The sequence below is a fragment of the Malaclemys terrapin genome, chromosome 1 (genome assembly GCF_027887155.1).
Source record: "Malaclemys terrapin pileata isolate rMalTer1 chromosome 1, rMalTer1.hap1, whole genome shotgun sequence".
Classification (NCBI taxonomy): Eukaryota; Metazoa; Chordata; order Testudines; family Emydidae; genus Malaclemys; species Malaclemys terrapin.
Window position 1 is genome coordinate 175,851,190 of NC_071505.1, and position 15,870 is coordinate 175,867,059.

General features: G+C 39.2%; 1 protein-coding gene across 13 annotated transcripts in view; it reads right to left on the reverse strand.

Annotated features, from left to right (window-relative positions):
- The window catches only part of ROBO2 (roundabout guidance receptor 2), a 625,032-nt gene that overhangs the window by 168,465 nt on the left and 440,697 nt on the right, over positions 1-15,870 (reverse strand). For all 13 annotated transcript variants that reach the window (XM_054047097.1, XM_054047036.1, XM_054047134.1 and 10 more), the window contains exon 5: positions 12,402-12,540. In XM_054047097.1, the coding sequence (XP_053903072.1) occupies positions 12,402-12,540 (139 nt within the window). The remainder of the gene's footprint in view (positions 1-12,401; positions 12,541-15,870) is intronic.

A 15,870-nucleotide genomic window follows, 5' to 3' on the forward strand; every position in this document is an offset into this window, starting at 1 on the left:
GGGGGAATCAATCCTCAGGTGAAATGGAAGGGCCAACAGGAGAGAATCATGGTGAATGGGGCACCACTTTGATACTTGATAAGAATTATATACAAGACTCATAGACTTTAAGATCAGAAGGGACCATTATGATTATCTAGTCTGACCTGCACAACGCAGGCCACAGAATCTCACCCACCCACTCCTGCTAATAATCAAGACCCCCCTCTCCGCAGTTTTAAATGACTTCATCTGTTTTAGGATAGCAGCAAATAAACATGTTTGTATTGCAGGTCTTGGACCTCTACTTTTGATCTGTTAAGTTGTATGAAATATCCACAAGTTATATTATAGACCAACATATACTAGCCATGTGCTGCATTTAACACTGGACAACAGTATCCTCTGGAAACTGCCTCTAGTCTCTCCAGTTGCACATAAGTATACAAATAGCACATTCAATTTCTTTCTTTTACTATCTCTCCTTGACAAGCTATTAAAAACATCCTGTTTTCTCCCCTATGCTCCTCATAAAGGGAGTCAGTCTCTCCTTGATGGTTAGTTTAGGAAGTAAAATGCTGAGAATGGAAAACACAATGGATGTAAGGTGATATAGTCTGAGTGCTACAGTTAATATGACAAACCTTTCCCCCCTGATTCCTTTATTTAGTACAATTAATTGTTATTAATTGCAATAGAAATTTGCTGATGTAATCAAAGATTAGATCCATCACACCATTAAAACACAGTCTTTCCTCTAATTAATTTTCAGTACACATTAGACTACATTTTGTTACAATCTGTACTAAGAATAACTCGACCAAAGCACTCAGCACTGTAGGGTTATTAACTCATATTTCATTGAAAGGTCATTCTCCCCTTGGTTGTATCTAGAGGAGACTGCAGTTAAATACCTCACTGTTCCATCCACAAAATATAAATGTTGTTATGTAGTGCTTCTTTTGTACAATAGAATTCACAATTACATAGTTTGTTACTTACTTACGGAAACAGCTTTTAAAGCCTAATCCTGAGAGACGTTGGAGTCAAAGGGATAAGTGCTCGGGATCAGGCCCGACCTAAATCCTTTTTAAAAATGAAAGTTTCTGACTTTTATTCATTTAAAAGAACTGATACAAGTCTTATCTGAAACTCTTTCCAAAGAGTCCTACTATTTTGGACACTAAAGGGCTGATTTTTAAAATCCAATCTTGTACCTGCATTTTTGTGCCCACAGAAATTACCAGCGTTAATCCTGGAAACTAGATCTCTACCTGACAATGCATGCAAATCAGAAATCTAATTGATGGAATTTATGCCCCCAGAATGTGTATGAAATTACGTGCAAGCACTAAAAAAAGATACTAGATTTAAAAATGTGTCATGGATACCTCTGCTGCATGGGCCTTATAGTTGAGGCGAAAATGTAGCCAAATTTATACTTGAACAAAATGAGAACTTCTAATTATGTCTAAATTCTCACTTGTGACTGAAGTTGGTGCTCATATTGCTCTGACTGCAACAATTGCTTAATCAAATTAAATATAAAATCAGAGGTTTGAATAATGACTTTTTTTACATATAAGCACAAGAGATTATCCTTTAACAACAGAACATAATGCATGTATTTTTCCAAAATAATTTCTAAAATGAACATTGTCAATTTTAAGTAAATAACAAACCATACCTCTGCTTTTTATGATTTTCTCTGCTGTTTCATATAATAACCCTCAATCTCATAGCACTTAGCAATGCACTTTGTGTAAACTGCATACCACTTTAATTCTGAAGTATAACTTAAGGTTTCCCTGTCTACCTTCTCCCACTGTGTGGATGGCATCTAAAATAAATAACTCTTTCTGCTGGTGCAGTTGCCACTTTTCATTCCTTAGTACAATGCTCATCTAATCAGACAGTGTCTGTAAATGCAACTTACAAGTGCAGGTTGTAATTTCATTAAAGATGTATTTACAGAGCTCAACCAGCTGTTCTGGGCTGGAATACGGAGAAAAAAAAAAAAAAAAAAAAAAAAGACCCATGTGATTGCTACTTAAGACATTTTTTAAGGCAACTGTAAAATACATTCTCTGAGTAAGTCTCACTCTCATGAAGAGCTGGCACTGCTATCTTCTTCTGTGTGAAAGGTTTAAACAGTTATTACAGCGTGTCATAAATTTTAACTTGTAATTGAAAATCTCTTCACTTCCTCAGGAAAAAAAAAATCCTGTATTACTTGCTACATAATTACAGGCTATGCAGCTGCTCTCTTAGGCTTTACTAGGAAATTTGAAGACATGAAACACTGCACAAACTCTATTCGAATTTTTATTAAATAGAAAGCCAAAGAAATGTCACCCCTCCACCAAAGAATCTCAAACAATAACAACGCCCCCCTTCCTGTTCTAAGGATTAAAAGGAGCAGAGTCATGATTTGAGTAAGGCCATATTTGGTTAGAGGTCTTAACTGTTACTCCCCATTTCTTAGGAGTCTATTTGCCCTTCAGTAAGTCCTGTTTACATCAAGCATGTATCAAGGAGACAACTGGACACCTAACTGTCACTGAAAAGGGGTGTGGTATACTGACTTTAAAAAAAAAATCCAATATGTCCTGGTCCCTCTGCCTAACTTATTTGCTTTGAAATAATCTTTTGTCCTCAGTTGCTTTGAAATCATCTTTGTCATGACTACCTGTATCATTTATATGGCAAACCAAGTTTATTCATGAGATAGTGAACCTAATATTTTAGCTAGGGGCATCAGGCTAGCGACTCCACAATTTCCTGTTCACCTTCAGTAGTTTGACATGAGTCACACTTGATTAACTATTCCCCTAGCCTCAGTGCAGTGTGGTAGCTATGGATTGATGTAGAATTTTTAGAGCAATTAAAATAAAATATACACCATGTGCCTCTATCCTTGACTCACAATGCATTTCAGTCTTGGGTCATTGATTCAAAATGGACAGCCTCTGGAATGAAGCTTTACACATCCCAGAGTTCACATTGTACTATTATTTTCCCTGTTGGTTTTGTACCAAAATTTGTAATATAGGGAATTGTTAATCTGTTGGGAGTAGTTTGTGGACTACAAAAGCGTAGAAATGCTGAATAATTCAGTTAATATATAATCAAAACAATATAAGTGGCTGTAGGAGCAATATTATTGAATAAACTGTGTCCATGGAGCCCTTCTTAGAGCTTTCTTAATTGATGACCAGTTTCTTTGGAAACAAATATAGTGTGCTGTAACAATGTGGTTAATGAAGGTGCACCAGGCACCAACACCTTTACGTATTTTCCTTGCAGTACCTACTTCAAAGTTTAAAATAATAAACCTATCTAAAATACTGCTATACCCCCCTACTACTATAGTATCTGAGCACAGCATCTCACAGTCTTTGTCTTTACCCTCACAACTCCCTCACATGCTATTATCTCTATCTAACAGATGAGGAACTGAATTATAGGGACACTAAGGGCCAGTTTTAAAAAGATATTTATGCACCTAATGATGTAGGTTCATTCCTAATGAGATTTTCAAAAGTATCTATAGTGACTTGCCAGAACTCTCACAGGAAATCTGTGGTGGAACAGGGACTTGTACTCAGGTCTCCGAAGTCCCAGGATAGTGCCCTGACCACCTACTTTGTTACCTCTCATTTCTCAGAACTTTTGGAAATCAGGTCTATTATTTAGGCACTTACAAAAGGATTTAAGAGTAAGATTTAAAAAAAAAAAACCTATGTGACTTAGAAGCACCAGTCATTGACTTTCATTGGGATTTATGTTCCTAAACCACTTAGACACTTTTGAAAATTCTATCATAGAAAACTTACTCTAGGTATCCAATTTTGAAATACCTTTCTACAAAACACCAATCCGAACTTCAAATTTCTACTTGAATTCAGTTTAAAAATAACATCATTCATTTATTTTTGTAAATAGGAATCTGAACAAAAACACTAGATTACAACGATATTGTTAATGTAACTTAAAAATACTCAAAGTTTCTTCAGAAGTTATGAGTTGCTTGCTTTTCTTAAATTAATCCAGCTGCAACTTGAGATACACATTGTTCACAAAAGGATCTTTATAATTAAAACTATAATAGTAAGGTTTCTGAGGAGCTGAAGGGCTTTTCAATGACTATGCAACACAAAATTTGGTGTAGTAATAGCTGTATAATTTAACTGTATTATCTCCTAAGTATGATACGTGATTATGCTCTCCTTACTCTTAGATTTCTCAATAAACAGAAAGTTTAAAGAAGAATTTAGATTGATATATAGAGAGAGAGATTTACATTCTTGTAGGCTAATATCCTGATCTTGCACACTACTTTGTACAATTGCTTCCTATGAGGTGCTCATTTCAGAATCAGGGCCTAACACTCTGTATAACAAAATTCATGTTTTAGCATCACTGAACTAGAAATATTTGAAAGCTGAAATTGCTAATGGAAACCGTAATAAACCTTTAACACTAGTCACCCTAGTGGGCACCTCCTATAATCCTGCCATTGTAATCCTGGGATGAAGCCAAGAGGAGAATATTATTTAAAAGCAGAATATACACTAACATTAGGCAGCTGCACAAAGAATGTCATCAGCTGTGGAAATAGGAAATTGACACTCTAAGCTGTAAGACAAATAGATGGGTGGAACATCTGCTCAGAGGAGGGTTTTATTTATGTAATAAGGGATGCAAAGGGAAAACTTTCTGAAGGTTTCATACTGAAATGTAGATGCAAAATGCTTATAATAGAGGTGCTCAGAAGATGCAAGTTAGCTTCATTTTCTCTTTAAAAAAATCTCCCATTCAATCAAAGAGAAAATACTCAGAAGTTGTCTTCACTTCAACTGACAGAGCTGTCATGCTGTCACTTGCCCATCTTTTAGATATTCATTTTGTCTACACTAGACAAATATCTTTGCCCACACTGAACAAATATATATAGTAAAAGCTGTTCTTTCAGATTACTCCAAATTCAGCTGCCTAGATAAAATACAGTTCAAAATGGTTTTAGAGTCCCAAGTACTCTTTGAATGATGAAGATGTCACTTTAAGCTTTTGTTTATATAAATGATAGATTTCTCCTCCCTTTACCTCATCCTTAAAGGTAGCTGAATGGTCATCAAATGTACTAGAGTGAAAGAACTAGAAACTAAAGGAATCTGCTTATTCAGTGAACATGTAAAGCACAGAAAGGGGTAGTATAAATGCCACTCACCCACATACACAGGGAACTGATGGGGTCAACGATGAAGGGAGACAGTCCAAGCAGCCAGGAAGGGAGACACTTGCCAAGGGACAGTAAGTAGCACCTCCCTCTGGGAGTCTCTGGAACTCATTGGCCAGCTGGGGAGTGAAAGGTACTGATTGGCCAGCATTCCCCAGCTTCAGGATTTAATCCAGCATGGAGGCCATGTGGAGCCTCCTTCAGCTCTGTTCCAGCAGTGCACCCTACCCTCCCAAACAAGGAATAGGAATCTGGCCAGATAGATGTGGCAGGTCTAGCTGATCAACTGTTCAGGAGATGAGGAAGGAATTTTTTCTCCTATGGGCCATTTGGCAAAAGACCAGGGAGTTTTTTGCCTTCCTCACAGCACCTTCAAGACACAGTGGGTTAAGTAGGAAGGTTCTTAGTACGTAACTGAGGTACTGGGGTGGAGTTGTTTATTTGTCGTAACCTGTGGCCAGTTGCCAGAATGGCTAATGAATGGTTCCCAGAGGTAAGAAACCTGGGATTTTGGTGAAGGGCATTGGGTTCCTGTGATAGGGTCAGACCTTGTGGCCCTGCTACACCCTCTGTTCTCCTTGGGGGGGATGGAGGGTGCTAAGACTAAGAGAGAGCTGACTCCTGGAGAGTAGACTGAGGAGAGCCTACTCTGCTTTATGGGTTACATGGTAAGGAGCCCTGTAACTCCTGCAGTGGAACCAATTAAATGCCTGGTATAGGAGAGTATGGGTGGTAGGTGGGTAGCCTCCCCTGTCTAAAGTTTAATAAAAGTTGTGATCTTATGCTTAATTCCATGCATGTGTCTGTCTCATTTTACTGCTCTGTCCACATCAAGCCTTCTCTTTACTGCCTCATCAATGTATCTCAGCCTTGACCTAAAGAACTTAGGCCAAATCCCCAGCAGGCCAAATCATCACAGATGTATTTACTTCATGAAGCTATGTCATCATGGAGGAGGGGGAGGTGCTCTAGTCCTCTCTTTAGAGAGAACAACTTTCACGTCCTTCGAATCCTCAGCCATCCTGATGAGACTGCTGACAAGTGTCTGCCTCTTAGCATGACATTGATCCCAGAAAAAAAATAATTGGCTGACTGATACTAACTAACTAAACCAAAGGACTCAACTGAAAGAGTTAAAGAAAGATTGGCATTAATTATGTTACTGTAACCCACACACCTGGGTGTGGTGTTCTGTCCCATCTTGTAGCATCGAGATCCCTTAGAGACAGAGATTAATGAGTCTGCTCTACAGCCTTAGCTAATGGCCATATGGCTTTTAGCTCATGCAATAGAGGCTCACGCATTAAGCTCCAGAAGCCCCAGATCCAATCCCCACGCCGACAAAAGGGGATCTGTCGGTGTTACAAGTGAGGGCTCATCCGCGATTTCAATTGGGAAGTCTCTGAAGCTCGGGATGCGCTTCCTCAGCTAGGGGAAGTATGTAACCCACACACCTCCTGGGCGTGGTGTTCTGTCCTCTCTGGTGGCATCGAGACCACTTAGGAACAGAGATTAATGAGTCTGCTCTACAGCCTTAGCTAACAGCCACATGGCTTATTCATAGATTCATAGATTCTAGGACTGGAAGGGACCTCGAGAGGTCATCGAGTCCAGTCCCCTGCCCGCATGGCAGGACCAAATACTGTCTAGACCATCCCGGATAGACATTTATCTAACCTACTCTTAAATATCTCCAGAGATGGAGATTCCACAACCTCCCTAGGCAATTTATTCCAGTGTTTCACCATCCTGACAGTTAGGAACTTTTTCCTAATGTCCAACCTAGACTTCCCTTGTTGCAGTTTAAGCCCATTGCTTCTTGTTCTATCCTTAGAGGCTAATGTGAACAAGTTTTCTCCCTCCTCCTTATGACACCCTTTTAGATACCTGAAAACTGCTATCATGTCCCCTCTCAGTCTTCTCTTTTCCAAACTAAACAACCCCAATTCTTTCAGCCTTCCTTCATAGGTCATGTTCTCAAGACCTTTAATCATTCTTGTTGCTCTTCTCTGGACCCTCTCCAATTTCTCCACATCTTTCTTGAAATGCGGTGCCCAGACCTGGACACAATACTCCAGCTGAGGCCTATCCAGCGCAGAGTAGAGTGGAAGAATGACTTCTCGTGTCTCGCTCACAACACACCTGTTAATGAATCCCAGAATCATATTTGCTTTTTTTGCAACAGCATCATACAGTTGACTCATATTTAGCTTGTGGTCCACTATAACCCTTAGATCCCTTTCTGCCGTACTCCTTCCTAGACAGTCTCTTCCCATTCTGTATGTGTGAAACTGATTGTTCCTTCCTAAGTGGAGCACTTTGCATTTGTCTTTGTTAAACTTCATCCTGTTTATCTCAGACCATTTCTCCAATTTGTCCAGATCATTTTGAATTATGACCCTAACCTCCAAAGCAGTTGCAATCCCTCTCAGTTTGGTATCATCTGCAAACTTAATAAGCGTACTTTCTATGCCAATATCTAAGTCATTGATGAAGATATTGAACAGAGCCGGTCCCCAAACAGACCCCTGCAGAACCCCACTTGTTATACCTTTCCAGCAGGATTGGGAACCATTAATAACTACTTTCTGAGTACGGTTATCCAGCCAGTTATGCACCCACCTTATAGTAGCTCCAACTAAGTTGTATTTGCCTAGTTTATCAATAAGAATAGTTCATGCAGTAGAGGCTCATGCATTTAGCTCCAAAGGTCCCAGGTTCAATCCTGTCCACCAGTGACCAGGATCTGTCAGCGTTGTATTACCAACATGGGTTTATGGAAAATACATATTGCCAAAAAACCTTAATATAATATTCTCAGACATCTGAAAGGCATTTGACTTGGTATCATAATTTTTTATAAAGAATATAGAATAATACAAAATCAACATGGCATGTATTAAATAGACTAAAAACTGGTTTACTGATAGGTATCAAAATGCAATTGTAAATGAGGGATCATCATCAAGTAGATGTTTTTTCTAATGGGATCACACAGGGATTGGTTCTTGGCACTATACTATTTAATATCTTTATCAATGACCCGGAAGGACGCACAAACCCATTACTGATAAAGTCTGCAAATGATGTAAAGATTGGAGGACTGGTAAATAATGAAGAAGAGAGGTCACTGATACAGAGTAATCTGGATCGTTTGGTAAGACGGGCACAAGCAAACAATATTTGTTTCAACAGGGCCAAATGTAAGGTTATACTTTTAAGAATGTAGGCCACATTTATAAGAGGGGAAGAATCTAGCCTGGGAAGTAGTAAGTCTGAAAAAGACTTGGGCATTATGTAGAAGGTCAGACTAGACTTTCTGGTCTTAAAATGGATGAATCCAAGCACCATTGTAGCAGCTTGTGATGTTCTAAGGACTAAGATGAAGTTTCTAACACTGTACCTTCCAATTATAAATGCAAAAACCTGTTAATGCAATGTTAAACTGCACTATAAAAACACAACATCTGGAGTATTCTCTGGTGGCTAAAGCTGGTTATGATCAGAATGTTAGTGTGCATCTCCCTTCCATTTATGTAAACAATGAAAACCAGTTGTGTGTGTATTTCATATATATATATATATATGAGAAAGCCCTGCGATTGTTTTAAAATGAAACTTGTACTAAGAAGAAATCATATTTGGATATGAAATTAAAGGTAATGCATCTCACAATAGTTAAAATATGAAAAGAAAGAGAAGAGCATATAGGCAGTAAGAATGAACATGATCTAATGCAGTGTTTCCCAAACTTGGGACGCCGCTTGTTTAGGGAAAGCCCCTGGTGGGCTGGGCCAGTTTGTTTACCTGCCGTGTCTGCAGGTCCGGCCGATCGCAGCTCCCACTGGCCGCGGTTCGCTGCTCCAGGCCAATGGGAGTTGCTGGAAGCGACATACTGGCCGCTGCTTCCAGCAGCTCCCATTGGCCTGGAGCGGGGAGCCGCAATCGGCCGGACCTGCGGACGCAGCAGGTAAACAAACCGGCCCGGCCCGCCAGCGGCTTTCCCTACACAAGGACGTCCCAAGTTTGAGAAACACTGATGTAATGAAATATAAAACTTAATTGCAAACCACCATCAGTTCAGAATCTGGCATTTCTACTTACAAGTCTGACTTAATAGTAATAACAATGATTTTTAAAAAACACCTGAACACAATAAATGTCCTAAGCACGAAAGTATACACAGTGAAACAAAAATCAAAAACGAAAGGACATCTTGATCTGCCCACACAGCAAAATCCCAAGTTTGATGTAAACATTCTAATCATAAGCTTCCCTGACGGTGGTTCTCACACTAGATATACACCTCTACCCCGATATAACATGACCCAATATAACACAAATTTGGGTATAACGCAGGAAAGCAGTGCTCCAGGGGGCAAGGCTGTGCACTCCAGCGGATCAAAGCAAGTTCGATAAAACGCAGTTTCACCTCTAATGCGATAAGATTTTTTTGGCTCCTGAGGACAGCGTTATATTGGGGTAGAGGTGTACATACATTTGTTACTGCATTTGGAACAAAAGCTCTGTCAAAAATCTCCCTTTATTTTAAACTGTAAAGTAAAGATATATTTTAATAGATATAAACATGCATCCTATTCAAACAGTACATTCAACATGTGTAATGAATTTAGAGTTATTTGTCCTGTTCTGTTTTTTGTCATTTTATTAATTTTCGGGGGGGGGGGGGAATTAAAAACCCAATCTTGCAAATATTACTAAGAGTATTGTTGCACCATGAGTTGCTACCATTGACTTCAATGGACCTGTGCACAACAGTAAATGTTACATTTGGCAATAGCGTTTGCAGGATCAGTTCCTAAAATATTAGTCTTACCACATTAGGTGCAACTACATTACAGTATACCCAAATTGAATAGGTATTATTATTACATTAGTTTTGATGTCACAATATAGCACTAGTAGGAACATTACACGAAGAAACAAGTTCCAGTTAACACATGTTTAAAAGAACTCTATTATTATTATTATTATTTGGTGAAAAAAGAAAACCCAAACATTAAATATTTAAAAATCCAGAAGAAAGGAGTCCTGTGTTAGCCTGAAATCTTTATCAAACTTAGCAGTTAAAGCAACAAGATCAGCAGTTTTCTATTGGTGGGGTATGAGTCAAAAGTAGATCATGAAGGAGCAATAGATTGGTCATACCCTCCAAATCGAGAGCAGCAAAATCTTTGGATTAATATGTATGCATCCAGGAAGAAAGAGTGGTATGTTTATAATAGATCATTTGTAGCATGCTTTTTTTGAGTACCCAATTTCAGACACCTTAATGGGTTCTGATTTTCAGATGGTGGTTGCTGAGCATTTTCTAAAAATCAGGCCCCTTTAAGTTGTCTTAAGTTAAGCGCCCAGAAATTGAGGCACATGAAAACTGAGGCCCACAAAGGCTACATCTACTCTATGAGCTAGGGTTGTGATTTCCCCGCTCACAGGCACATACACGCGGTAACTTGATTACAGCTAGTGCAAGTATAAATGGTAGCGTAGCTGTGGTAGCAAGGGCAGTAGAAGTGGAGGCACAGCTTAGCTGTGCAGAGTATTTTCCCATCAGTTTCAGCAGTGCTTCTACCCTGCACAGTTAAACTGTGCCACGCTGCCATTGCCTGTGCTAGTACCACAGCTACAGTTCTATTTATACCTGTGTTAGCTCTCATTGAGCTACCACAAGTATGTGTACATGACAGGGGAATGAGACCCCCTAGCTCATAGTACAGGCATGGTCAGAGTCACTTTTGGTCAACAAATGAAGGTGTTAAGAGGACTTCAGTCTACCAAGGGGAAGTCGGGGCGGGGATAGGTAAAGTTTACTACATGTCAAATAAAATGTGCTTGCTACCTTTCACAACATCTTATCAAAACACAAGCTCATATGGAGTATAATGGAGCAAGCCACAGAAAAAAAAACATAAATTTATTTACTGATACTTCAGAGAAAACAAACCTCTTAATACAATGAAACGTCCATTTTCAGTAGAGAGAATTATTTTATTGACAAGGCACGTACTAACGAAATACCTACACATGTTTTTGTGCTATTTTACATGTCACTTTACCTGTCTATATACAGAACATTACAAGAAGAATGAGAAAAGCCAATATAATGAGTATTACACAGTATAGTGTTTATGTGGGAGATGAACAAGGGGTAAGATGATGAATGCAAACTACCTTTAATGTTATTTCTACTTGTATATCAACAACAACATGTCATGACCAAACATTTTACCATTTCTGGAAATATGAACATTGCTTTTGTTTGTGCTTGGTCAGGTAAGGAGAAATGTTTAGTTGTTGAATATGACTGCTCCTGCTGATTCTCCTCCCAGTGAAACCAATGGAAGCTTTGCAATTAATTTCAATGGGAACACCCTTAATGTGTTCACAACAGGAGTTCTTTTCTCCTCCTTCATTTGCTCAGTCCTCTACAGTTCTAGCACTTGAAATTACTATACAAAAATTCACCTCTCTATTAATAACTACCTTTTCAAGGTGTTGCCTTATTTTCCACTTTCACTGGGGAAATATGTTTTTCAAGTTAAACTAAGTCTGTTGTGTTAGTGGTTTCCTGCCTTTCTTCCTGCCAGAACATCTGTTACTAATGACTGAAACATTTTAAATTTATTTTCTCTACTTCTGGCATTTTGTTTCTTTCTTTCCAAAATATTCCAGAAAAGACAGACTTATTTTCTAGCCTCAAACCATTGTGTAAGACTGGAGAAGAGCCAGCAAACCCTTCCAGCCTGCCTTATTTTTATGCCTTTCAACTACTGTTTCCAAGTGGTATGTAAGCACTCTGGTCTGTTTGCCCCCTATAGAGCATCTGTAAGTTATTCTCTGGAATATCAGCTTTCTAAAGTACTTATTATTGTTTCTGGGGGCTCATCAGATATGTTCTTCAAGTGGAGTGAATGTCCATGTGGACAAAATAACTCTCCACCACTCCTCTCCCCAAGACCCTTTTCCATGGGTGATCATACCCCACGTGAATTTCCTTAGTTCACCAGCTCAGGAGCATATTTGATAGGGTAATTTGACCAACAGGCAATAAACTTCCTTACCTATTATATCTGATTACTAGGGTTTTACACTAGAGAACAAAGCAATCAGGGTTAACCAGAGAGGAGAGACTGACAATGAGAACAAGAATGGTTACTCTTACCTTCCTCTTGGCAAATCCACATCATCTTTCTTCCACCGGACTGTTGGCTGAGGATCCCCCTGGACTTGACATCGGAATTCTACTGCCTCTTCCTCCAGAACCACTTGGTTAATTGGTCTCCTGAGAAACGTGGGTCGTTCTTGAAAGAGATTTTTAAATGACATATAGTAAGTTGGGTTGACTAAATTAAAATATTTCAGATATAGATATAGATGAATTGATGAAGATGTGATTGATGATAATGTGCACAGATACACTCAACAGTTGAGAACAAGGAAAGAAAGTCAGTGGCTGCCACAACATATTCTGCATGAAACATAAACATAAAACAGGGGCAGCAAAACTGCATAATCAGCTGCCACAGAAAAAATAGCTTTACAAAGAGAACAAATATTTTAACTGCATCTACTCTAGTTCCAAATATGCAACATCAGGCTATGGAATACTAAGTCTATGGCTACACTGTGAGCAGCCATGCAGGGTCAAAGGGGGCAAGCAAAAAACATCCCATTCTTGCTAATTTCACAATAGCCACACAAAGTTACAGTTGCATTCCCTGCACTCTGGGTAGTGTGCAGACAGTTTGTGGGAAATGAGAATCAGAAAATGTGGCAGGGAAGTGGGGTCACTGCCCTCCCCTTCTGTACCATGCCACAGAGTAGGACCAGTGCACCAGGATCAGTAATCCGCTAAGAGATGGAGTAGATTGCCAACCTACCATGTACAAGGAACAGCCCAGACAGAGATTCATAGAATCACAGAAATATAGGGCTGAAAGGGAACTCAAGAAGTCATCAAGTCCAGCTCCCTGGACTGAGGCAGGACCACGTAAACCTAGACCATCCCTGACAGGGTATAGAACCAACACTCATGAGGAGGGCACCAGAATGTTGGGGGAGGGAAGGGGAGGCTAGAGAGGAAACTGTAGTCAGCCATGGGGAGATATCACCCTGAGCAGGAAACAGCTGGAGTGACTCCTGAAGCCGCAATAGGAACTCCCATCCAGGAGATCATAACGCCCGACACTACAGGGAATGCATTGAACTCCCAGGGTAAGCCTGACAGAGTGAGCCTGATTCAGCTATCCAGGTAGAAGGACTCATAGAAAACTGCTACTTAGACAGAAGGTACTGCGGGCCTTTTCCACTTTGAGTTGGCTGTGGAAGCAGTTATTCTCAGGTGCATTGGTACATTTATTTCCCTTTTGATCCCTTAACAGAAGAGCCATAAGAAGGCCCACAATTGGCAGGGGCCTCCTTGCAAGGACTAAGAAACAGAAGCTGAACATAAGCCACCCAGTGTAGATAAGTGGGGATGGTCAGGGTCTCCCACCGTCGGGGATAAAAACCTAACAGGACTCCTTTACACCATCTCTGACAAGTGTTTGTCTAACCTGTTCTTAAAAACCTCCAATGATAGGCATTCCACAACCTCTTCTGATGACCTAATTCCAGTGATTAACTATCCTTATAGTTAGAAAGTTTTTCCTAATATCCAACCTACATATAGCCTGCTGAAGATTAAGACCATTACTTTTTGTCCTATCTTCAGTGGACATGAAGAACAATCGATCGCCATCCTCTTTATTATAGCCGTTAAACATATTTGAAGACTTAACAGGTCCCCACCTCAGTCTTCCTATATCAAGACTAAACATGCCCAGTATTTCCTCATAAGTCAGTTTTTCTAAATCTTGTATCCTTTTTTTTGCTTTCCCCCTTGTGTCTGTCTGAGTGCTCCTCCTTGCTCTGCTCTGCCCCCTATGCAGGGAGTGTTTTCAAACCTACAGTCTAGCCATAAGAATAAAGGATTTGCCAAGCAATATCAGTCTAATAGGCTATTTACTGTGGCAGTCTGCCTTTCATGATAATCAATACTTGATGCTGTAGAGGAAAGTGAAAACACCCTGCAATACATCTAGACCTGATCTCCATCACTAAAGCCACCACAAGAAATTAATAGGGCTGTTGATTAATCGCCGTTAACTCATGTGATTAACTCAAAAAATATTAACACAATTAATTGCAATTTTAATCACACTGTTAAACAATAGAATACCAGGTGAAATTTATTAAATATTTTTGATGTTTTTCTACATTTTCAAATATATTGGTTTCAATTACAACAGTGAATACAAAGAGTACAGTGCTCACTTTATATTATTATTTTTGATTACTAATTTTTGCACTCTAAAAATGAAAAACAAAAAAAATAGTATTTTTCAATTCACTTCATACAAGTAGTGTAGTGCAATCTCTTTATCATGAAAATGCAACTTACAAATGTAGATTTTTTTGTTGTTACATAACTACACCCAATAACAAAACAATGTAAAACTTTAGAGCCTGCAAGTCCACTAAGTCCTACTTCTTGTTCAGCCAACTGCGAAGACAAACAGCTCATTTACATTTATGGGATATAATGCCACCTATTTATTATTTACAATGTCACCTGAAAGTGAGAACAAGCATTCACATGGCACTTTTTTAGCTGGCATTGCAAGGTATTTACGTGCCAGATATGCTAAACATTCGTATGTCCCTTCATGCTTCGCCCACCATTCCAGGGTACAGGCTTCCATGCTGATGATGCTCATTAAAAAAATAATGCATTAATTAAATTTGTGACTGAACTCTTTGGGGGAGAATAATGTCTCCTGCTCTGTTTTACCTGCATTCTGCCATATATTTCATGTTATAGAAGTCTTGGATGATGACCCAGCACATGTTGTTTGTTTTAAGAACACATGCACTGCAGATTTGACAAAACAGAAAGAAGGTACCAATGTGAGATTTCTAAAGATAGCTAAGGCACTTGACACAAGAATCTGAAGTGCCTTCCAAAAATCTGAGAGGGACGAGGTGTTGAGCATGCTTTCAGAAGTCGTAAAAGAGCAACACTCTGATGGGGAAACTACAGAACCTGAACCACCAATAAAGAAAATCAACTTTCTGCTGGCGGCATCTGACTCAGATGATGAAAATGAACATGCGTCAGTCTGTACTGCTTTGGATAGTTATTGAGCAGAACCTATCATCAGCATGGATGCATGTCCTCGGGAATGGTGGTTGAAGCATGAAGGGACATATGAATCTTTAGGGCATTTGGCATGTAAATATCTTGTGACGCTGGCTACAACAGTGCCATGGGAACACCTGTTCTCACTTTCAGGTGACATTGTAAACAAGATGTGGGCTGCAAATGTAAACAAACTTGTTTGTCTGAGTGACTGGCTGAACAAGAAATAAGACTGCGTGGACTTGTAGGTGCTAAAGTTTTACATTATTTTATTTTTGAGTGCAGGTTATTTTTTAACATAATTGTACGCTTGTAAATTCAATGTTCATGATAAAGAGATAGCACTTCAGTACTTGCAATGGGGGAATTGAAAAATACTATTTTGTTTTTACAGTGCAGATATTTGTAACACAAATAAGTATGAACTGAGCATTGTACACTTTGTATTCTG